Below are 20,418 nucleotides of genomic sequence, written 5' to 3'. Positions count from 1 at the left end.
ACATCTGAACCATTACCAAAGTGCACATCATCTTGTGGAAACTGTAAATTTCTAAGTGCTTGGGCATCAGCCTTCTGCGCCCATGTTGTTTTAAAAACAGCATATTGCTCCGGTTGAAACATGACCTGCACTAACATAGCAATATAATAAGGTGTAATTTCTTCCATAGTTAATAGTCTAATTAATTGCAGAATCGCTGGAGAATTCGGACCATATTGTGCTACACATTTCTGCAAATCTTGGATTACCTTCCATGAATATGCTTTGCGTTCGTTCATTATCCCTTGTGCTGGGTCCCCCCTTGCAACAGGAGATGCCATTGTTACAGAAGTGTCAGCAGCAGGCTCTGACACTGAGATGTCTATCACCTCAGATAAATCCCAATTCACTTCCTGCAAAGCCTGTGCTTTTACCTTCTGCCAAAAAGTTAGAGGATTATACGGACGAACAGTAATACATACAGGAGGTAAATCACATGACTGCAGCATCTTTCTACAAGAGGGACCCCCAAGAGGTTTCTCCAATTGTTGTTTTGCTTTCTGGCCCTGTTCATTCTTTCTCTCCCCACCCCTATTCATCGGATTATCCCAATCATCAGGCCCTCCACCTGGGAGTGGAGGATACAGAGTTTCTCCTTCATCTGAAAGAGGAGATGGTGGAGCCGATGGCTCTACTGGAATTGAATTATTGGTGTCAACTGATTCTGGCTCATTTAACAGCTCTGCAGGTGTTTTATAAGTTTTATCACCAGCTGTCAGAAAGCTTTTTGTGTACATCTCATCACCAGAGTCCTCCCAAAGCTTCACCCTCCTTCGCGGTTCATGGGTTTTAGGGCGTGCTCCAGAACCTACAATCTCTTCTCCTTCCAACATTACATTTCCCGTTGTCCCCTTAGCGTCCATACTTTGTGCATTTCTCTGAGTCTCTTCCTTTGAAGGAAGCAGCACGGGGGGGTACAAGACTTTGCGTGGTATTAGAAGCTGAAGCAGTGCCCTCTGCCTGATCTCACTGCACTTTAAAGTCTTTCAAAGTTTCATAAAGCAGACGCCATGTCGTTAAAAATGCTGCAGTCTTTGCCCCCACTTCCCCCCGTGTGGCACAGTCAGTTTATCGCCTAACTCTTTCCAAGTAGAAACACTAAAAGAAGTTACAGTATTTATTTCACATCCTTGTTCTTTTACTCCATAACATTTTTCGCAATAACAACTCCTCCAACTGAACTCCTCGTTTTTGCAAAATCATTTTCCACATAGTAATGATAATAGTCTCTTCCTTACTTAATGAAGTACCCATGTTCCCAGCAGCTCACCTTATCCAGGTGTCTCTTCCAAAGCCGGCTCCGGCAGCTCTGCCCGCTGCTCTGCCGTGCTGGGCTCCGTCCCCGCGGGCCGCCCGCCGCCCGCACAGTGCCATTGCTGTGATCGCGTCGGGGTCACCAGGTGGCGCTGTTGAGACGGACACGACACACAAAGAACTGTGCACAAGAGCCAAAAGGCCAAAGGCCCCCGTTTATTGTTCTAACAAGCCTTTTTAAGTGTTTCTTAAGAACAGGTGTCTATGCACGATGGGTTCACTCACAGACCATCAGTTCATGACTGGATGGCCTTTTCTTTGCTACACCTTTGATACACTTCTTGTACATGTGCATCTGGAGGTTCCTTATCTTGTTGACTCGGCTCTTCTCAGGTCTTTCCCAGGCTCTTCAAGGATACACGGGTATCTGTTCAAGGCTAATGTTAAGCTCGCATACCGATCCCTCGGACCAGCCGAGGTTTCCCACAACCCTCAGATCCCCAAGCCCAGGACAGGTAGTGTAGGCTCAGAGCAAGGAGGGCAAAAAATGCTTTTAGAGCATTGGGGTTGAAAATAGGCCCATGATGGAAATTTAAGCACATAAGGTTCTTGGGCAGCAGGTTAAACAAACCCCTTCAGGACCAGGCTGGGCATGGACAGAACGGGGCAGCAGGTGAGGAGGACCCACTGAAAAGAGCTTTTGTGCACCCTTCATGTGCCAAAGGATCAGCCAGGCAGATGCAGCACAAATGCCCTCCTGACCAGCGTGCAGCCCTTGGCTTCTGAGGCACCTCACACAAAGCTCTGTCAAGTCCCTGGAGGCATGGCCATTTTTGCATTTAGCAGGAGAAAGAAAACAGTAACAACACATGTGTGGCCAAAAGAGAGGTGGGGGCACAAGGCACGAACAAGTGTGAAAGAATCAGCTGTCCAGGTGAGCCAGACAGCTTACAGTGAGCCAGGCAAAGCAGGGACTGGGAAGACCTCCTGCCAGCCACCCAGGAGTGCCAGGGGAAGGTCTCTGCCCCGGCTCTGGATGTAGGGAGCAGGGAGGGGAGCAAACAGTGTGAGGGATCAATGTCTTTGCTCCAAACAGCAAAGAACAGGAGCAAGAGTGCAAAGAAAACAAAGGGAGCAGGCATGGAGAAGACTCAATGAATTAATTTAATAGCAGTGTCCCACTTCAGAGGTTTGGGATCACCTGTTCACAGCTCTGAAGTGGGACGCTGTTTAAATCCGTGAAGCAGCAGCAGCAGGATTGGCACCAAGGTAAACCCAAATCTCATTTCTTTGAGGCAAGATCAGCTTAAGGAAAGGAGGGTAAGAGTATCCAAAGTACTAGGGCATGTCTTCAGGCTGCTGGAAGCTCCAAGATACAGCCTGGCCTTAGAGGGGGATCCCAAGAGATACATGTCACAAAGCAGAGTGCTCTTCCCAGGTCTCCCCTATCAGCTTCTGCCTGCGTGAAAGCAGCTGAAGGACAGTGCAGGAGTTCCACCTAAATTCAGGCTTCCTGGGGGAATAGGAGCCAACCCAAAGCCTCAGTCACCAGACAGCCCTGACCTGCCAACGTGTTGACTTAAGCTTAATTTAGGTCTCCTGGCTGGGACTGGGAAATGTCCCGTCATCCAAAGGAACTTGCCTGGCCAAGCCCATCAGCTGAACAGTGGTCAGGGCTGCAGGAGAAGGAATGTTGTCTTCAAGGGACAGGGACAGCAGTTGAGAAGGTATGCTGAGAAGGGATGGGCGACATAGCAAGCTGAGCTCCAGACTGCTGTCCTGGTACAGCCTCATCACTTGGCACTACCACGGCTCCACTGGGATGCTGGCTTCCAGGAAAGGTCCTGCCACAACTCTGGCTCTGCCTTAGCACCGCACGGGGCTCATTCCATTTGCTCTATAGGTGTGCATGTTTCTTGGTCGCTCACAAACAGGGATGATGGCTGCGGGTCCCCAGTCAAGGCTTCCTTTGTCCCCTGGGTCCTCTGAGACCGAGGTTGACGTGATCTGTCAGGAGTCAGCTTCTCCAACGCTGGTGACAGCCAGTCATTCATGCCAGGATGCTCTACTATGCACATACCTTGGAGACACTGCCTGTCCCAAGCTGTGCCACATGCCAACTGCCTTCTTCCTCCCAAGGGGTACGGTGCCTGCTTGCTACTGCTCCACCTAAGCCTTTACTGTTCCCCCCATAAACAGCTCTTCCCTCCCCCAGCTCAGCCACTCCCCACTCCTGCTAGGAGCCACTCTCCTTCTCAAGGAGATGGGCTTCTCGTTGTCCACTGGGCCTGAACGCTCCTCGCCCTCTTGGTGCTCTGGGGTAGGAACCACGCTCCTGGACTCTGGACCTCTCCCACCTCCCGCAGTCCCAGGGCCTGTGGTGGCCCTGCCAGCTGGGAGCTGCTCTGTGCTCACTGTGGTTGAATGCCAGGTTTTCCATCTCCCTGCCCTGCGCCTCAGCCCCCTCCTCCGGGGACCATCTCTCCACATCACGGTGCTCTGCTTTCAAGTCCGCTGCTTCAGTTACTGGTGAGGGATCTTCAGGACACAACTCCTTTCTTTCAGCCAAAGTAGCAGCCCTGCTTCTGTTGTGAGGCTTTGGAAACTCCTGGCTGTGTCTCCCACCAAGCCTCCGCTCTGGTCTCTGGCTGAAGCCTCTGGCCCCCCTGGAGCCATGGAGCGGATGACAGGCTTCCTCTGCCGGTTCCTGCAAGCCACTGCATGACTGCCTGCCCTGGCCTCTGGGGGCTGGCCTCTCCCCTCTGTGCTTCTCCCTCTTGCTCTGTTGCTGTCTGGGCACAGAAGGCCTCTCGGGCCGCCTGGGTTCTGCCCTGGTCTCCAGCACCCCGGCTGGCTCTGTAGCTGAGGCCTGACTGGGCAGCTGGGGCACGTTCACAGCACTTGCGCTCACCGGCATTTCAGAGGCAGTGGCTGCTTGGCCTGGATCAACAGCAGCTGGAGGCTGAAAGAAAGAAGTCACCAGTGAAGAAAGGGACAGGGTCACAGCAGATGTCCCACAGCAGATGACAGTGCTCAGTCCTGCAGTCCAGGGCCCCCCTTGCCAGCTCTCTGTCCCCAGTGCCATACCACCTGGAGGCTGATGAAGTAACGGTTCCTCTCTGCTTCAGGGTCAATGATGCCCCCTTTCTCTTGCTGTTTCTTGAAAATTAAGCGTAGTTCCTCCTGGTGCTGCAGTGTCTTGGCATCTGGCCTGTATGGCTCCTGAGTAGCAGAAAGCAAGGTGGGTTAAGGACTCTCAACATCTATCAAGGACAGGCAGCTGGCAGCACTAAGAGCTGCTCCCCAAATGCTCCTTTGATCATACAGCACCCAGGCAACCTGCTTCCCTTTGCCACATTTGGCCAGGCCTACAGATGCACGTGAAATCCCTAGATGCAGACCCACTGTTCCTGCAGTGACTACCTTGGGACACCCTGCTGTGGAGCAAGATGCAGAGCAGCTACAATCAGGTCACTCTCCTGACCCTGGTGATATCCCAGTGAGTACGCCCCATGGCAGAATCACCTCTTCCCTAGCACATCTGCTCAAGACTCAGGGCTATACAACTAAGCCTGCTCTTCATGGACACATCAAAGTCAGGAGAAACCCTGCTAGGTTTTGTAAACTGCCCTTTGGATGGGCCATCTAGGAGGACCTGAGAGCATGCACTCATTCATGCATTATAATGTCCCAGTTGAAGCTAGCCAGCAACCAGGCACGGCTGCACAGGTGAGCCCCTCATCTCTTACCAGCGGGTGCTGCGGGGGTGGTGCCGCCTTCAGAGCACAGAGATCGTAGACCAGGGTCTCCCGGCAGACAGGGCACTGCACACCGACTTCCTGAAGGGAGGCAAGAGGTGATACCAAACCCTGGCTGTGACCCAGCTCACATGCTGGTGGATAACACCAGCCTGGAAGTGGAACAGGGTGGCCTTATTCACACTTCTGCCAGGGTAGGGAAGACCATGAGGGTTCTGGCAGCATGAAAACAGCCTGGTGTCTCAAAAACTGCTATGGAAGGCGTCTCCACCATAAGGCATGCTGGTATTTGTGCTCCAAACCTCCTCTGTTAGCACATATGGCTTCAGTTCTCCTTAGTCTAGGATCTATTTTTCTCCACTCCAAAGTGGAGCATGTCATCTAGGCAGCACCTCTTTGTAAGGGTTTTGCAGGAAGGAGCTTTTGACTTGTTTCATGCTCAGCTGCGCTATTTGCTCTGTGGCTGACAACTGTTCCAACACTTGCTCAGGCAGATTTTATCACCCCAGAACACAGGTCATCACATTTATCCTGCTGCAAACCCCTGCAGTTCAAAAACTAGAGAAGGAGCTCTCTTTCCTAACTCTTTTGGTTCCAGAAGTCAAAAAATGCAACTCTCCCCTGCTCCCTCACACAGCAGACTCTGATCCAGAGATCCAATAAACCAACTGTTAAAGTACTAAAAAACTCATGGGGTAATTTTGCTCAGAAAGGGCCCTTGGAGATCACTTGGTCTAATCCTCACTTTGCTTCTCAGGGCAGGCACAACATTGACTGTGCTGCTGGGTCACGCTAACCCTTGCTCCATGTCCCAGAGTGGGTGACAGAGATGCCATGAGGGCCTCTGTAGGTAGCCAGGAGAGAGAGCCCAGGGCCTAATACCTGTTTGGGGGATGGCACCAGGTGCTGGTCTCTCTCCTCCTGCTGCATGAGGATCTCCTCCTCCATGTGCTGGGCATAGCGGGCCAGGCAGTGAGAGTGGAAGTAGTGGTAGCACTTGGTCTTGGTGAAGGCTTCTCTTTCCTGTGGAGGAGAAAGGGCAGCTTTAAAAGGTTTCCGAGCACAGGGTTGTGTAGCCTCTGCAGCTGAGGTGGGTTTTTACTCCCATGTCAGTACTGGCAGTGGGGAACTAGTGCTACTGCTGGCAGAGCCACGTAACATCTTCTGCTGGGCTTCATCTCTAATTCCTCAGCTCTTACTGGGATACTGCTCCCTGTTCCAAGTGTTAGAAATACTCCTAATGTCAAGATGCAAAGTTTTTCTGGACGGTTTCTCTGCATGTGTTCCTGGGTAAGCAGCAATCTTCCCACCTGATGTGCTCTTCCTAGGTAGGCACTGCCTCTCCTTGCAGCCCAGGCAAAGCAAGCTCCCCTGTCTTCAGAGACATCAACACCTGCACAGATGTGTTTCAGTCCCTCCCGAACACATGTTTGTTGAACTCCAGGTGAGGTCTCACCAACACAGGGAAGCTGAGATGCACCAGCAACTATACCCCCACCCCACCCACTCCTTTGCAGATGAGATGCTCTGGCATCATTTGCTGTCCCTACACACAGTTTCTGTAAACGGTTATCTTCAGGCTGACAAGGAGAGCAGCACACATTGCCTTAGGAAGGTTCATGCTACACCTACAGACGAAGGGGGTACAGCTGAGGCACACCCCGGTCCCAGGCTGGCATCCCAAGCTTTGAGCCACAGGCTCCCTGTTCTCTTGCCTCACTTCCCAGCCCACTTGTGGGGCCAGGAGACACACCTACCTGGAATCCATAGAGGCAGATCACACACTGGCCATGAGGAATGTTATTGTCAGTGAGAATCTCCTTCCCCTTCTGCAGAAGCATTAAAGCAAACATTTTACTTACTGGCCTGCCCACAGGCTCAGGGCTGTCCCACCTCTTGGGCAGTCAGGGACCAGTGTCTGTGGTTCGTCACCCTCAACCTCCCTGAGCTCTCACCTCGATCAGTTCGTAGAGCACTTCTGTTCCCAGCCTGGCTTCAGCAATGCTTATAAGAGTCTGGGAGATCCTACAGCAAAGCATCAGAAATACTTAACACAAATTTAGCCCCACCTTTTCACTGTCCCACGTACCTGCTACCCCACCATGATGAAAAAAGGAAGAAAGAGAGCATTGGCCTTCCGGCTTTGTCTGCAGCAGGGGATGGGCACATACATATTCACGTGCTCTCCTGGCTCCCTACAAGCTGGTGTACTGGAAGCCTTTGTCCTCACTGCCTCACTTGAGCTCACCCAGCAACCTTTGGTTTTGGTGAATCTCAGGTTTTGTTTATCTGATGGCAGACCCTGAGCAGGTCTGGTGGGAGCTTTGTTACTCTTGTGCTGCTGGCAGGTACCAGTGTCTTTCTGCACACACTCTGCTGCACCAAGGACAGGAGCACAAATGCAGTAACAGGCTGCCCAAGGACTTTGTTCAGTCCCACCTCTGTCAAAGCAGGACCAACAGCTTCAAAGGCCCAGAGGATTTAGATTACATTTCAAGGGGACCACAGGGGAACAACCATCAAGTGGGCCCCTCAGTGTCAAACTCAGCACCAGCAGCTCCTATAACATTTAAGACAAGGTGACTTAAGGACCTGTATCTGACTGTTAACCAGACACGGGGAGCCACGTGAATCTGAAAAGCTTTTTCACTGGTTCTGCCTCCTGGATCTCCAAAGCAAAGGATCACCCTCTCCCCACCCTCTCAGCACTCACTTTTGAATTTGCTCATCTGACAGCCCCCGCGGGTTTCTGATTGAGATTTCTGGAGCTTTATCGGGATACTAGGAAAAGAAGGAGAAACACACAAAGCACAACAAGGAAGGCAGAGAGGCCCAGGGTGGGGACAACGGGGGGCGCGGGGGGCCGACAGCCTACCTGGGGGGGCACAGACAGCACCAGAGTGAAGCGGACGTACTGGGAGTCCTGGTCCTGGGCCGTGGCGGGGTGCAGGGTGATGCTGATCTCCCAGGGCTCCCACCTGCGGGGCAGGCCGAGGTGAGGGGCACGGAGCGGAGCCGACCGGGCCCGGGGGGGTTGCGGGCCGCGGTACGTACCTGTCGTGGCCCCGCGTCACCCGCAGCTCCTCCAGGTAGATGGACTCCAGCACCTCCACCTCCGGCGGCAGCGCCCTGCGGAAACCGGGAACCGGGCTGCGGTCAGGCGGCGGCAGCGCCGCCGGCCCCGCTAGGCTGTTGGTGCGGGGCACCGGGGCAGGGGAAGGGTGGAGGGGGGGAGAATGTTACCAGTCCGTCGTCTCCTCCTCCTCACCGGCCGCCGCCATGTTCCCGCGCGCCCCGGAACCGGAAGCTCGGCGAGGGCGCACGCGCGGGGAGGGGTTGCTAGGCGACGCCGCGGCGGCGGCGGGCCCGGGGCGCGACGGGAGCGGAGCGGGGCGAGGTTGATGTCACCGGACGGCCGCGGGGGGCTTCTCCCAGGGCTTGCGCCTCGCCCTGCCGCGGGGCGCGGAGGTGGAGCCCGTGGGTGGGGACAGAGCCCGGCGGGGGCCCGGGGGACAGGCGCCTGGCATCGGGCCCCGGGTGGAGCCCGCGGGGCGGGGAAGGCCCGGCCCTTGGGAGAAGCGAAGCCCTGCTGTCCCCAGCGCTGGCACTGCCTGTCCTCATCGCAGCCGGGGTTGGGGCTTGGCGCCCCATGGCAGCTGGTGGTGGAGTGGGAGACGAGGGGAGAGAGGGTGAAGTTTTTCTCCTCACCGGCCACTTTTCCTCGGCAGCTCGGCGGCCCCCTCCCCGAACGCCCGTGATGGAGAAGTACCATATCCTGGAAGTGATTGGGGAAGGCTCCTTCGGGCGCGTGTACAAGGGGCGCAGGAAACACAGCGCCCAGGTGAGCAGAGAGGTGGCAGGGGAGAGGGCCAGGGGTCTGTTGTGTGGTGCCAGAGACTGGTTTCTGGTGGCTGTTGGGTTCCAGGCCCTGCCAAGTGTTTGGGACTCAGCACTTACTCACTTTTATGCTGATGCTCCGGACCACCTCTTGCTGGCACAGAGTCGTTCAAGTGCAGGGGACCTCAGGAGGTCTCTAGTCCATCCCCTGCTAAAAGCAGAGCCAGCACTAAATGCAGAGCCTGTGAAACCTCAAGTACAAACACCCCACAGCTAGTGCTTGGCTGTACTTGAGGTGAATGGTGTTTCCTCATATCAAGTTGAAGCTCCCATGTTTCAATTTGTAATCCCTGTGTCATCCTCCCATGTGCTTCTGCCCCCTCACCATCCTGTTTGCCTCCGCTATACCCACTCCAGCCTATTGATGTCTTTCTGGGCCCAAAACTGGCCACAGTATTGCCGATGTGGTCTAAGAAGTTCCAAATAAAGGGCAATAATCACTTCCCTCTTAAGTCCTGCCTGTCAGTACAGCCCAGGGTGCTGCTAGTGCTCCTCACTGCCAAGCCACACTGCTGGATCGTGTTAGGCTTGCTGCCCACCAGCATCTCTAGGTCCTGTCCCATGTTTCTGGCAATCCTACTTTTGTCTGTGCTCACTGAGTAAATTGCTTTAAATACCAGTGTGCAAAATACTGTGAGCGCCTGTATCAGTGTTCAAGAGCCTGGGACGAGCTCCAGCTCCAAGGGATCCAGTGAACAAATGTCTTGTTCTGTGTGCTCAGCTGGAGAATCCTGAGTCTTGTTTGGGTTAAACATGGCCTCTGCTAGGGTGGGTAGGAGCCTGATCTGATACCAGCTTTGCCTGCTTTGAAAGGTGGTGGCCTTGAAGTTCATCCCCAAGGTGGGGCGATCTGAGAAGGAGATGAAGAACCTGCAGCGGGAAATTGAGATCATGAGAGGCCTCTATCACCCCAACATCATCCAGATGCTTGACAGCTTCGAGACTGACAAGGAGGTGAAGAGGACGGCTCCAGGCATACGCTTTTGCTTGACTGGGGCAGGAAAACAAGGATGGGTCCATGCTGTCATAGGGACCTCTTTCTCAGGAGATGCTGTTGACACCCTCCCAGGGCTTGTCAGTGTTGTTCAGAGCCCTCCAGTATGTGCTGTGTAGGGAGTCAACAGCTACCTGGGCTGTGTGGGGTGCACTAGGTCATACACAGAGGTAGAGGAGCTGGACGAGGAGTATGTGATGAAGGAGTGGTTTGGGATCACAAGATGAGGGTGACTCTTCAGTCACCTCATCAGTGCCTTTAGAGACTGATTTTTGACTGATTTAAGCTCTCATGGAGAGAGTATAAGGAAAGACTGAAGACTGTGCTATGGGACATAGGGGCATGAAATTAATTGGACAGCAGATTCAGAAGAAGCTCAGGGGAGCAGTTCTACCCACTGGGTTTGGAAGTACCATTCTGGGCTTGTCCTGTCTTTGCTTCTTCCCTGGTTTCTGCTGTCTGTTTGAGATAAGAACAGCCACAAAGCCTCTGCTAAGTGTCAGGCCCTTGCTGCAGTGCAGCCACGGGGGCTTTCTCCCATCCCAGCTCCCAACCCATGCTGATGGACTGTGCATGATGATTTCCCAGCATCTCCCTCAGATTTCCTACCGTGCTCTGTACTGGTTCCTAGGGCATGGTGGGGATGCAGCTGGGTGAGTGCCTGATCTCACCGCACTCCCCTTCCCTCCAGGTAGTGGTGGTGACTGACTACGCAGAGGGGGAACTCTTCCAGATCCTGGAGGATGATGGGAGTTTGCCCGAGGACCAGGTGACTGTCAAGATGATGGCCATGCAGTGTTTGCTGCAGAATGGAGAGAATGGGGCTTGTCTGCTTGCAGGCAGTTCTCTGCTGTGGGCCAGGAGACATCAGGAAGGCAAGGGTGTCTCTGGGGCTTTACCTTGCAGAACTTCTGAAGGGCATGGAGAGGGGGCCACGTTTCACTGGGGGACAGTGAGGTCCAGCAGGGACATCGGTTTCCCTGTTTCCTCTCCAAAGACCACAGTGCCAGGCTGCTGTCTCAGCCATTGGCTTACTCCAGGGAACTACTGCCCATGCTGGGGCTGGTCCCTGCTCCAAACAGGGCAAGGGCAGGAGCTGGAGGTACTGGGGGAGCCAGGCCATAAGGGACCCCATGGTTGTGCCAGCTGGTGGCACCATGGGACACAGGGTGAGGCTTCCATCTCTCTGGCAGGTCCAGACCATAGCTGCCCAACTGGTCTCTGCTCTCTATTACCTGCACTCACACCGCATCCTGCACCGTGACATGAAACCCCAGAACATCCTGCTGGGCAAAGACGGCGTGGTCAAGCTCTGTGACTTCGGGTAGGTGCTGGGGACCAGCTTGAGGGGGACAGTTGGCCTTGGGGCACCCAAGGGGTGCTGTAGAGGAAGAGGGGGGGAGTGTGGAAGGGGATCTGGATTCTGTGTATTTTTAGAGGCTGAGCAAGGGTGAGGGATTTTTGACTCTGGGGGGAGGTGTTGGTAAACTTGTAGGGATCTCAGTGGGAGTTGCAGTGGATGTTTCAGCCTGAGCTGGCCATCTGTGCTTTGCTCTGAGCAGCTTTGCCCGTGCCATGAGCATCCACACCATGGTGCTGACCTCTATCAAGGGCACCCCACTGTACATGTCCCCTGAGCTGGTGGAGGAGCGGCCATACGACCACACGGCGGATTTGTGGTCTGTGGGCTGCATCCTGTATGAGCTGTTCGTGGGCACACCTCCCTTCTACACCAGCAGCATCTTCCAGCTCGTCAGTATTATCGTCAAGGACCCCATCAAATGGCCTGCGGCCATAAGCCCAGACTTCAAGGTAAGGGCGAAGGCACTGTCTGTGGGATGAGATCCATTAATGCAGTAGCAGCTTTGGCCTCACCTGCTGCCCTGGTGGGTCACTTTTAGGTTTTATGTCCCTAATGTGGATTTCAGAACATAAAGAAGGGATGAGAACTGGGCCTCGGGGGAGGGGGACCCTTATGACTGCTGTCCATAATCTGGGAAACTCAGGCCAACAGTGGAGGAGTGATTTACTGAGCTGGAAAGGGAAGTGTCTTCCTGTCTGCCCTAAGCACTAGAACCACTCCTTTCCGAGAGCCAGGCAGGGAATGAGCTGCCCTCACTGTGGGAGGCTGGTAGGCTCACTGGTGGGTGCTGAGCGTGTGTCAGTGATGCTGGTGCTGTGCTGCCCTGTAGAGCTTCCTGCAAGGACTACTAATGAAGGACCCCCGTCAGCGCCTGTCATGGCCAGAGCTGCTCTCTCACCCCTTCATTGCTGGACGGGTTACTGGTGAGTACCAGCTCTTTTTCCAGTGCTGGCCAGGTCTGTTTCCTCCTCCACCTGCCTGGAGGCTGGGAGGACCACCCGGGTCTTGGCCTCTCTCCTCTCAGCTTTCTCCAAGCCCTGAACCCTAGTTCCTGCCCCTGGGATTCCCCTGGGGTCCCAGAGCTGATCACTCTCCCTGTCTCCCAAAGGAGAGCTGCTGATAAAGTTCTCCCCTCACCTCCCTAGTGATTGATGACACAGAAGAGCATGGGATCTCAAACCCCTTTACCACCAAGCTGTCCCCAGAACTGCAGGCCCTGAAGGAGCATCAAGCCCATTCCATGGCCCCCAGGAGTGGTCAGTCCAGGATCCTGAGAAAGGCCCGGCAGAAGATGGTTGAGGATGCACAGAAAAAGGTGAAGGAAAGTGTGAGTTTCCCCTGGCTTGTGTCCCACAGGCAGGGCAATGGAGGGACACTGAAATGGAACCTGGGGGGAAGGTACATGGGTTAGGCTGGGGTGTCAGCCAACATACAAGGCAGGATGTGGGATTCTCAGGGTGGTGGGGTCTAGAGAACTCATCTGGCTGGCTGAGTAATCCTGCTTTGACCAAACTTCTCTGCCATCACGCAGGGGCAACTGAAGGCACGTGATGCATCTACAAAGGTCTCTAGCAAAGGGTGCTCTGGGCATAGACCCAGAGCAGCTCCTGGGAAAGCAGCCCTTAGGGAGGGGGAGCTGCCGGCTGCTTCCAACAAGAAGAACCCCAGCGTCCTGCAAGGAAAGAGCAGCATGGCAGAATGGGAGTTGGAGGAGCCTCCTCCCAACCCATGGTGAGGGGTGGCTGAGGCTGGGACAGGAGGAAGAGGAGAAGGCGGGGTGGTTCACTGACTGTGCTGTTTCCTTGGCCAGGGAGCACAACATCACTCAAGACTATGAGCGGGAGTTTCCTGGAGTAGATGCCCCTCTGCAGCCTGGTGCTGGCAGGAACGAGACCCAGGGCAAGCACAGCATTGAGACTGTGGACCTGGAGAGTGAGGTAAGACAGTGTGTTGTGGTGAGGACAGCAGGGTCCATTCCCCAGGGGCTGGTACGGAGACCCGGGGGCAGACAGAGTCTGTGGCACCAGTCCTCTCTTCTCTGTGGCTAGGAGCCGGAGAGCGATGAGGAGTGGCAGCACCTGATTGAGGCCACTGAGCCCTCAGCCATGCAGCTGAGCACACCACTGAGCCTCCTGAAGGACCCAGCTTTCCATCATCGCGTCCAGGCCCGCCTGGCAGACTCTACTCAGCAGGTGAGTTGGCTTGCCCAGGCAACTATGACTGGGGACATGGATGCTGCCTTCTTCCCCAGGATTGGGTTGGGAGCATTGGGAGTGTCCTCAGTCCAGCCAGCAAGAAGATCCTCTGCTTCTCCAGGAGCTGGAGCTGTCTCATGCACTTAGCTTGCCATCTGCTCTCCTGCCGTCCCTTGCCTGAATGGGTTGAAGGGCAGACCCATGGCTGACGGAGAAGCCAAAACCACTGCTGATCATGAGCTCTTCTGGTTTCTTTGTGTCCAGGTGCTGGAAGGGATGCTGGAGGGAGCCTCCCGTCTTCGTCCTGTGCTCCGTGTCATGGGCAACCTCCTGGCTACCCAATGTGACTCTGAGCTGCTGGGCCACTTCTGCAGAGAGCTGAATGTGCCTCTATCCCTGCTGTGTCTAACCAAGCAGATCCTGGAGAGTGGTAGCATCAAGCAGGTAGGTGTAGGACCCCAGGTGCTGAGGAGGCTCTGATGTCCTGCTGGAGCTCGCTCACAGGACTGGTGCCTCTTCCAGGCACCCTTGAGAAGGCAGAGGTCCTGGCAGGGAAGCATCCCACTATGGTGGTGGTGGGATGGCCAGCAGACCATCCCCACTTGCTGTTTCTTTTTGGATCCTGCAGCAGCCCTGGGGTATCACAGTGCTGACAGACCTCCTAATGGTGACCACAGTTTATTTCAGCCATGAATGCAGCCTGGAGGATAGTGAGCAAAAGGACAGGTAGGGACAACCTTCTATGCTCTGAGGTCTCTTGTGACTGCTTTGGGGACCTGGCAGTAGGGTAGTGTTCGTACTCTGGCTGGAGCTGCCTCCGTGGGGAAGCATTATGGACTAAGTGCTTTGTGCTGTATTGCTGTGCTCACAGAGGACTGCTTTCCATGAGCAGGACTAATTAAGGGGAAGGCACAGCTGACTGGAGTCCAATTGTGCTGCCTGCTGACAGTAGCTCACAGTGCTAGTGTGTGCTGCCTGCTCCATTGGCCAGGGTCGTATGGGCCTGGCCGTATCCTGTCCTCACAGCTAGGGCCATGTTTCTCTGCTTTCCTCTGCCCCTGCTGCCTCCCTCAGCCTGCAGGTCTTCCAGGAGAGTGCTGGCTGCTTCCTAGCCCTGCTGCCAGAGCTGCTGGCTGAGCCAGCGGACAGCAAGATGAGGCTCTGCCAGCAAAGCCTCCTGGTAAGGGTGCCCCTGTCTCCCTTCTCCCCACCCTCTCCGCCAGCTTCGCGAGTGTGTGTCAGGGAGAGTGCAGGCTGTGCGCTCTGTTCCCAGCTGTGGGTTCTGATGCATTCTTGTCTGGGCAAGCTGTCTCACCCACTGGGTTTTTTTGAGGCGATCATGTGCAGAATGGAGGTCTCTGAGGGGACACCTTCCCTGGCTGTGCCTCCAGCCAGCATGCAGCTGCATGTGACTCCCACACATTAACCTGGCTGGAGAGGACACTTGGAGGTCCCTGAAGCTCCAGGATGACTCCTCCCCTCTCTGCTGTGCCCCCCAGCCTCCTCCCCCATGTTCCTTCTCTCTCCTCCCACCCTCAGTCCGTAGTGATGGCAACCCCTGTGTCTCCCTCAGTGCTTCACTCTGCTCTGTGAGAGCCTGGATGCAACATACCCCTCTGTCTCTGCCCCCTTCTATGCCAGCCTTCGAGAGGAGGATCAGCCACTGCTGAACAGACTGCTTCAGGGATCCACCTCAGAGCAGCCTGCTCTGCAAGGTAGCAGTGGTAGAAGCTTACCACCTCCTTGGGTTTCCCCTCTCCCTCCTGCCCTTGGGCTCTCTCAGAGCACTGACTGCCTGCAGTGCTGTTAGCCAGAGGAGGTGTCTGAAGCTTATGTGCCCAAAACCTTGCTAACCAGGGCTCTCCCTCAATCCCAGATCTTGCCCTCCTCATGTTACATGCCTGACTTTTCCTCTCTTGGCCTCCAACTCCATCCTGCTGCCCCTCAGCATCCTCCACCCTTAGCACGTGTCTCCCAAGTTCTGTCCCTGTGCAGGTGCAGCGATGGAGGCCGAGTCAGCCCATGAGCAGAGCCCATCTGTGGCAGACCTCTTCATAGCTGCATTGGCTGCTGCTTGCAGCATCCCTCTGGAGAGGAATGGCTGTCGGGAAGCCAAGCAGCAGGTCAGGCCAGATGTCTTTGCAGGGTGAGAAGGTGTGGTCTCCACAGGGGCAGCAACCCTTTGCAGGAGGATCTTTTTCAGCCTTTGAGTGAAGGGCTGGGGTCCCCTGGCTTTGGTGGCTGCAGGGCTGGCATTTGCAGACTGTTCCTCCCCAGCCAACAGCTGAGCTTTAGGAGTCTAAGGACTCCTAAATCAATTAAGAGACTCACACTTAGGATCTGAGCTGTGGGATGGGCTAAGTAAAGAACTAGGCAATGCAGAGAAAATATGAAGAATTCTTATAGTGATATGAACTGTAGGAAATCTGAAATTGGATGGACAATGAATAAGAGGGAAAACAAAACTGCAGATTTACATTTGATCCTTTAACTCAACTCCGGGATCAACAAGGAGGGAAGCGGAGGAGGAATTTCACCTCACTCATTTTGGCTCTGGGACTGTACAGCAAAGCCATGCTGGGTGGTGGCAGATGGGCATCCCTTTGTGAATGCAGGCAACACGTAGGAAGCAGATGCCTTTTTTTATTTATTTGTTGCTAGCATTAAACTCCTAAGTCTGTACAGTATTTCAGGTGCTCAGGGTGCAAAACAGGCTGATTTTTGCAGGTCGCTCAGGAGGTAGCTGGAAAGCTTATGGAGAGGGAGAGCCAGCAGCTTGGGAGACTGCTGGGGAGACTGGAGCACCCAAGCTGCTCCCTGAATGTGCTGAAGGTAATGGTCCCGTCCGTTTATGTGACTGTGCCCAGAGGTGCCTGGATCTTTTGGTCTGGGATTAGGAGCCTGGGAAAGGAGGAACTGTAGGCTTAGTCCTCAATGACTCCCATCTCCCTGGTGTCAGTTGTTGAATAAATGAGCCCATGGTAGCCATGGGTGTAACTGGGATGGGCCTGGTCATTGAGTCCCTATCCCCAGGAGCTGGTATGCGTCTCTCTGCCTCACAGATCCTCTATGCTGGCTGCCATGCCAGCCTGAGCCTGTGTCAGCACTTGGGAAGGAGCCAACAACTCTGTAGTTCCCTCATGCAGCTCTTGAAGGGCGAGGTAGGACTGACCACAGCCCAGGTGGTGGGGTAGGATTGTGGGCAAGGAGGACACATTCCTCCGAGTGCTGCTTAGACCAAGCTGGGGAATGTGTAGGGAGAAGAGTTTGGGGGAGCATAGTCTGGAGAGTGCAGTTCTCATTCAGGGCCCAAAAACATCCCTTCCTCCCCTCCCAGCCTTGCTGTCCCACTGTGACTCCTGCTTCCTTGGCAGGTCCCCATGGTGGAGGTGGCCCAGGGGGCAGCCTGTGAGGCCTCTCTGTACCTGCTGGCCTTGCTCACCCTGCAGCTCCAGGCCTCCCCTCCCAGGTAAGCACCTGCTTTCACTCATGGGTGGGAGAGGAACATGTCCTGCCCTGAACAGCCTTCTGTCCCACACCCTGCCCAGAGTTGGGCTTCTGCTCCCACTGATCCCTCCAATCCAGACACACTAGCAGAGTGCTGGGCAGCATGGGTGGCTGCTAGGGATGCACTGAGGACCCAGTGTGGACAAGGAGGTGCTGTGAACCAGGGCTCATTCCTCCTGGGAGCTTGCTTCCCAGTCCTGGGGGTATTTGGATGCTGCTGTTCTGTGGGATGCGAAGCTGTGGGAACAGTGCCTCTCTTCTGATCTCTGTGTTTCAGGCCTGAGGAGTTCGTTACCCTGGCTATGGATCTCATCACCCAATCTCCTGTTGTCTCTCTTGTGGTGAGTCTGCCCATCCTGCTAGAGCTGCCACTGAGAGCCCTGCAGAGCCCTACATCCCATTTGGGTCTTACTGTTGCTCACTCAGGGTGCGATGAGGGGCAGGCACAGCCTGGCTGTCTCTGTTGGCCAAGAGATGGAGTCAGCACTGAGTGGGCAGATGGCAAAGTCCCAAAGGTACTGAACTCTCCCTGTCCCACAGGGTGCTGCAGCATTATTCCTGACACAGCTCAGTCAGCATGGGGTAGCCTTGGAGCTCGGAGGAGAAGAGATCCTACTGGTGATGACAAATGTGCTGGCAGCACCTGCTGAGGTATGGGATGGGGACAGAGGAGCAGGGGAGTGATGCTGTCACCACACAGTGGAGGTGTGCAAAGATGGACTCAGAAGGGTGCAGGTGTGGTGCTGCTGGCCTCAGACCCAGCACCTAGCTCCAGCCTGTCCCCCACTCTGTCTTACAGCTGCAGTTCTCCCCACCAATGGGCGCTGGTCTGTACGATGGGCTTTTTTTCCTCCTGCTGAAGCTCCTTTCCCAGGTACCAGTCTGCCAATCTCCCTTTGCCTGGTTCCTGCCAAAGGGTGCGGTGGCAAAAAGGTCTGAATGTAGATCACTAGTGGAGGCTTAGGCAAACTGGGGAACCTGGCAGCTTTTGCTGAGCTGTACAACCTCATGAAAGTCACTTCATGTCCCTGGGTTGTCTGTGGAGCTCTGGAGGGTTTGTGGGAGAGTGGTGGGCAGGGAGGGGTGGTTCATGGACACACTGGAGTGAGAGAGGGAAGATATGCCCTGGGGCTGCCACTGAGCAGGCGCAGCAGGGCTGCCAGCTGCCTGGCACTCTCTCTTGCCCCTTGGCCATGTTCATCCAGCCTTGACCTCATGACCTCAGGACTACGGAGCTGGCAGAGCCATGGACCAGAACTCTGGGGAGTCATGGAGGACCATGAAGCCCTCTGACATCTGCTTCCCCACCTCTAGGAGGATGTGGCCACGGGACAGGGCTTTGCCACCACAGAGCTGTGGAGTGTGGTGTGGCATTGTGTTGCTGTGGTGCTTCGTGTGGGCAGCAACAGGGCAGCACTGGAGGGAGACCCCCCAGAGGCAGGTCACCCAGCTGTGGAGCCAGAATGGAACCTCCTTTCCCCTCAAGGTAGGAGCTGCGGGATGGCAAGGCATCTGCCCTGGACCCAGCTACACATCCTGCCCCTCAGACTTGCCCACATCTGTCTGCAGTCACATCTGGTCCCTGAGGCCAGAGGGCTCAGGGGGCTTTTCCTGAGAATTGCTGTTGTCCTCTGGGGAGACAGGGCTGGGCTGGCCCATGCTTTGCCCAGTCAGCAGCAGCTCAGCCGAGCCTGGCTGTGGAGGAAGAAAAAAGGGTGACCACCATGGGTGGACATTGGTCTGGCTTTGGGCAGGGAAGCACAGAAGCAATCCTGGAGCAGCCTTGAGGCAGTGTAAGCAGACAGAAGAGAGGAGACTTTTCAGCCTTCCCTAGCTTTGCCCCTCTGCCATGCTGTTCCCGCTGCAGGCACTCTGCTCTTCCTCAGCCTGGCCCTCTTTGTCTTCACTCGTGAGTCCCACTGGTGCCTGCCTCAGCTCACCCAGTCCCACGGTGTTCTCATGGTGACACTGAAGAGGCTGCTGTCCCCTGATTTCCTGGCATGCCTGGCACAGACGTGAGTTGTGGGGGCGGCTGAAGCAGGCAGAGCTCAGCTGCTGAACAGGGCTTGGACATGAGCACACAGAGGGCTGAGAAGTTTCTGACCCAGCACTTGCAGAGCACAGCTCATCTGCAGAGCTTCTCCTTAGTGCCTGGCGTGGGGAACGCTCTCTGCCTCTTGCCCTGATATTCTTCTGATCACCTCTGTGTTAAGCCCTCTCTCTCTAACAAATTCAGGCAAGCAGGAGAGGATGGGGACCCTGAGCTTGTCCCAGCTGTGGTAATCCAGGCCTGCCAGCTCCTCTGTTTCCCTTTTGCCCTGGATGTGGATGGAGACACCTTAGCATTGGTCATGGAGGCTGTGAGAGACACCCAGATCCCTGCCCGGCTGCTGCAGGTACCCTCTTGGCCCTGTGTTTCTCTTGCCCACCATACTGTGGAGACACCTCAGCAGCCCCTGATATGTGGCACCACTTCACACTGTGCTGGTGGTTTCTGCCCACACAGGGATGTCACTCGAGTGCCATGCAGGCCTCAGAGCAGTTTGACTGGCAGCTGAGCTCTGCACCAACCTGCTGGCAGGCTTTGGCCGCTGCTTGACTTGGCCCACACGTGAGCAAAGCACACTCAGCGCTGCCGTCTCTCCTTTCTCCTTAGGTCTGCTCTCGCCATTTGCCCTTTTCATACACTGAGCTCCCCATGAGCCTTCTGTGCCACCTCGTTGTGTGTGATGAGCAAGTTATAGACCAAATGGTGAGGGAAGCTGCCACCTCAGAGCACATCATTGCCTTCTTGACATCTGCCTTGTTTTCAGACAGCCTCACACTCACAACTGACCTCCTGTCTCTCTTGACCCATGTGGCCCGGGCCTGTCCGGAGCACCTGCCCTTTCTCCAGAGGATCCTGAGGGGCTCAGATGTGGCCAGCCAACCACTGACCCACCTGCTTGGCCACGAGCAGCACCTGATACGGGCCAAAACCTGCAACCTACTGGGCAACCTGCTCCGACATGACCACGGCTTTCCCCAGGCACTGCAGAGCCAGCCTGACTTGCTGGAGAGCCTGCTGGGGTGCCTGGTGGACCAGGAGGAGAGCGTGCGCAAGGCAGCCAGCTTCGCAGTGGGCAACGCCGCCTACCATGAGTCCTCCCCGGCTGGGACCCTGGGCAGGGCTGTGCCCAGGCTGACGTGGCTGTTGAGTGACACACAGACCAGGACACGCTGCAACGCAGCCCTGGCCCTGGGCAACCTGGGCCAGCGCTGGGCAGAGCTGGGGGGCCTGCTGATCGAGAGCCGGGCCCCCCATGTCCTGCTGGAGGTGGCCTGCCAGGACCCACAGGAGAGCGTGCGGGAGGGAGCCCTCATTGCGCTGCGGGCCCTCAGCCAGCACCCCGGGACACAGCAGGTACTGCA

General features: G+C 55.5%; 2 protein-coding genes across 5 annotated transcripts in view; one reads left to right on the top strand and one right to left on the bottom strand.

Annotated features, from left to right (window-relative positions):
• Positions 1 to 1,475: 1,475 nt before the first annotated feature.
• On the bottom strand, positions 1,476 to 8,383 carry RNF25 (ring finger protein 25). Of its 3 annotated transcripts, none has more exons than XM_080397948.1 (10): positions 8,295 to 8,383; positions 8,106 to 8,180; positions 7,927 to 8,029; positions 7,765 to 7,832; positions 7,007 to 7,076; positions 6,809 to 6,880; positions 5,934 to 6,074; positions 5,043 to 5,132; positions 4,381 to 4,515; positions 1,476 to 4,255 (listed from the first exon to the last, which is right to left on the bottom strand). In XM_080397948.1, the coding sequence occupies exons 1-10, from the start codon at positions 8,330 to 8,332 to the stop codon at positions 3,530 to 3,532; spliced, it is 1,518 nt and encodes a 505-aa protein (XP_080254074.1). In that variant the 5' UTR covers positions 8,333 to 8,383; the 3' UTR covers positions 1,476 to 3,529. The 3 variants fall into 3 exon arrangements, with proteins under 3 accessions (XP_080254074.1, XP_080254075.1, XP_080254076.1); XM_080397949.1 differs by having other exon boundaries at positions 4,384 to 4,515; XM_080397950.1 differs by lacking the exon at positions 5,043 to 5,132 and having other exon boundaries at positions 8,295 to 8,358.
• The window catches only part of STK36 (serine/threonine kinase 36), a gene marked incomplete at its 5' end in the record, with an annotated part of 14,342 nt that continues 2,254 nt past the window's right edge, over positions 8,331 to 20,418 (top strand). Inside the window, 26 exons of one of the 2 annotated variants that reach the window (XM_080397916.1) lie at positions 8,331 to 8,448; positions 8,780 to 8,892; positions 9,762 to 9,902; positions 10,634 to 10,711; positions 11,136 to 11,266; positions 11,505 to 11,754; positions 12,135 to 12,228; positions 12,451 to 12,620; positions 12,837 to 13,036; positions 13,116 to 13,242; positions 13,354 to 13,497; positions 13,765 to 13,944; positions 14,129 to 14,226; positions 14,575 to 14,680; positions 15,074 to 15,215; positions 15,496 to 15,623; positions 16,228 to 16,332; positions 16,563 to 16,661; positions 16,875 to 16,969; positions 17,285 to 17,348; positions 17,548 to 17,658; positions 17,807 to 17,881; positions 18,322 to 18,493; positions 18,875 to 19,022; positions 19,244 to 19,403; positions 19,664 to 20,410. In XM_080397916.1, the coding sequence (XP_080254042.1) occupies positions 8,331 to 8,448; positions 8,780 to 8,892; positions 9,762 to 9,902; positions 10,634 to 10,711; positions 11,136 to 11,266; positions 11,505 to 11,754; positions 12,135 to 12,228; positions 12,451 to 12,620; positions 12,837 to 13,036; positions 13,116 to 13,242; positions 13,354 to 13,497; positions 13,765 to 13,944; positions 14,129 to 14,226; positions 14,575 to 14,680; positions 15,074 to 15,215; positions 15,496 to 15,623; positions 16,228 to 16,332; positions 16,563 to 16,661; positions 16,875 to 16,969; positions 17,285 to 17,348; positions 17,548 to 17,658; positions 17,807 to 17,881; positions 18,322 to 18,493; positions 18,875 to 19,022; positions 19,244 to 19,403; positions 19,664 to 20,410 (3,996 nt within the window). The remainder of the gene's footprint in view (positions 8,449 to 8,779; positions 8,893 to 9,761; positions 9,903 to 10,633; positions 10,712 to 11,135; positions 11,267 to 11,504; positions 11,755 to 12,134; positions 12,229 to 12,450; positions 12,621 to 12,836; positions 13,037 to 13,115; positions 13,243 to 13,353; positions 13,498 to 13,764; positions 13,945 to 14,128; positions 14,227 to 14,574; positions 14,681 to 15,073; positions 15,216 to 15,495; positions 15,624 to 16,227; positions 16,333 to 16,562; positions 16,662 to 16,874; positions 16,970 to 17,284; positions 17,349 to 17,547; positions 17,659 to 17,806; positions 17,882 to 18,321; positions 18,494 to 18,874; positions 19,023 to 19,243; positions 19,404 to 19,663; positions 20,411 to 20,418) is intronic. The other variant, XM_080397917.1, reaches the window with a different exon arrangement.

This window comes from Falco punctatus, assembly GCF_963210335.1.
Source record: "Falco punctatus genome assembly, chromosome: 8".
NCBI classification, from domain to species: domain Eukaryota; kingdom Metazoa; phylum Chordata; class Aves; order Falconiformes; family Falconidae; genus Falco; species Falco punctatus.
This window is presented reverse-complemented; position numbering and strand designations above follow the sequence as displayed.

Bases quoted from the DNA above. Each gene is read 5' to 3' on its own strand.
- RNF25 (XM_080397948.1), bottom strand. From the start codon at position 8,332: ATGGCGGCGGCCGGTGAGGAGGAGGAGACGACGGACTG. The intron at 8,181-8,294 runs GTAACATTCTCC...CGGTTTCCGCAG, and splicing joins GAGGAGGAGACGACGGACTG to GGCGCTGCCGCCGGAGGTGG. The intron at 7,833-7,926 runs GTAGGCTGTCGG...TTCTTTTCCTAG, and splicing joins TGCTGTCTGTGCCCCCCCAG to TATCCCGATAAAGCTCCAGA.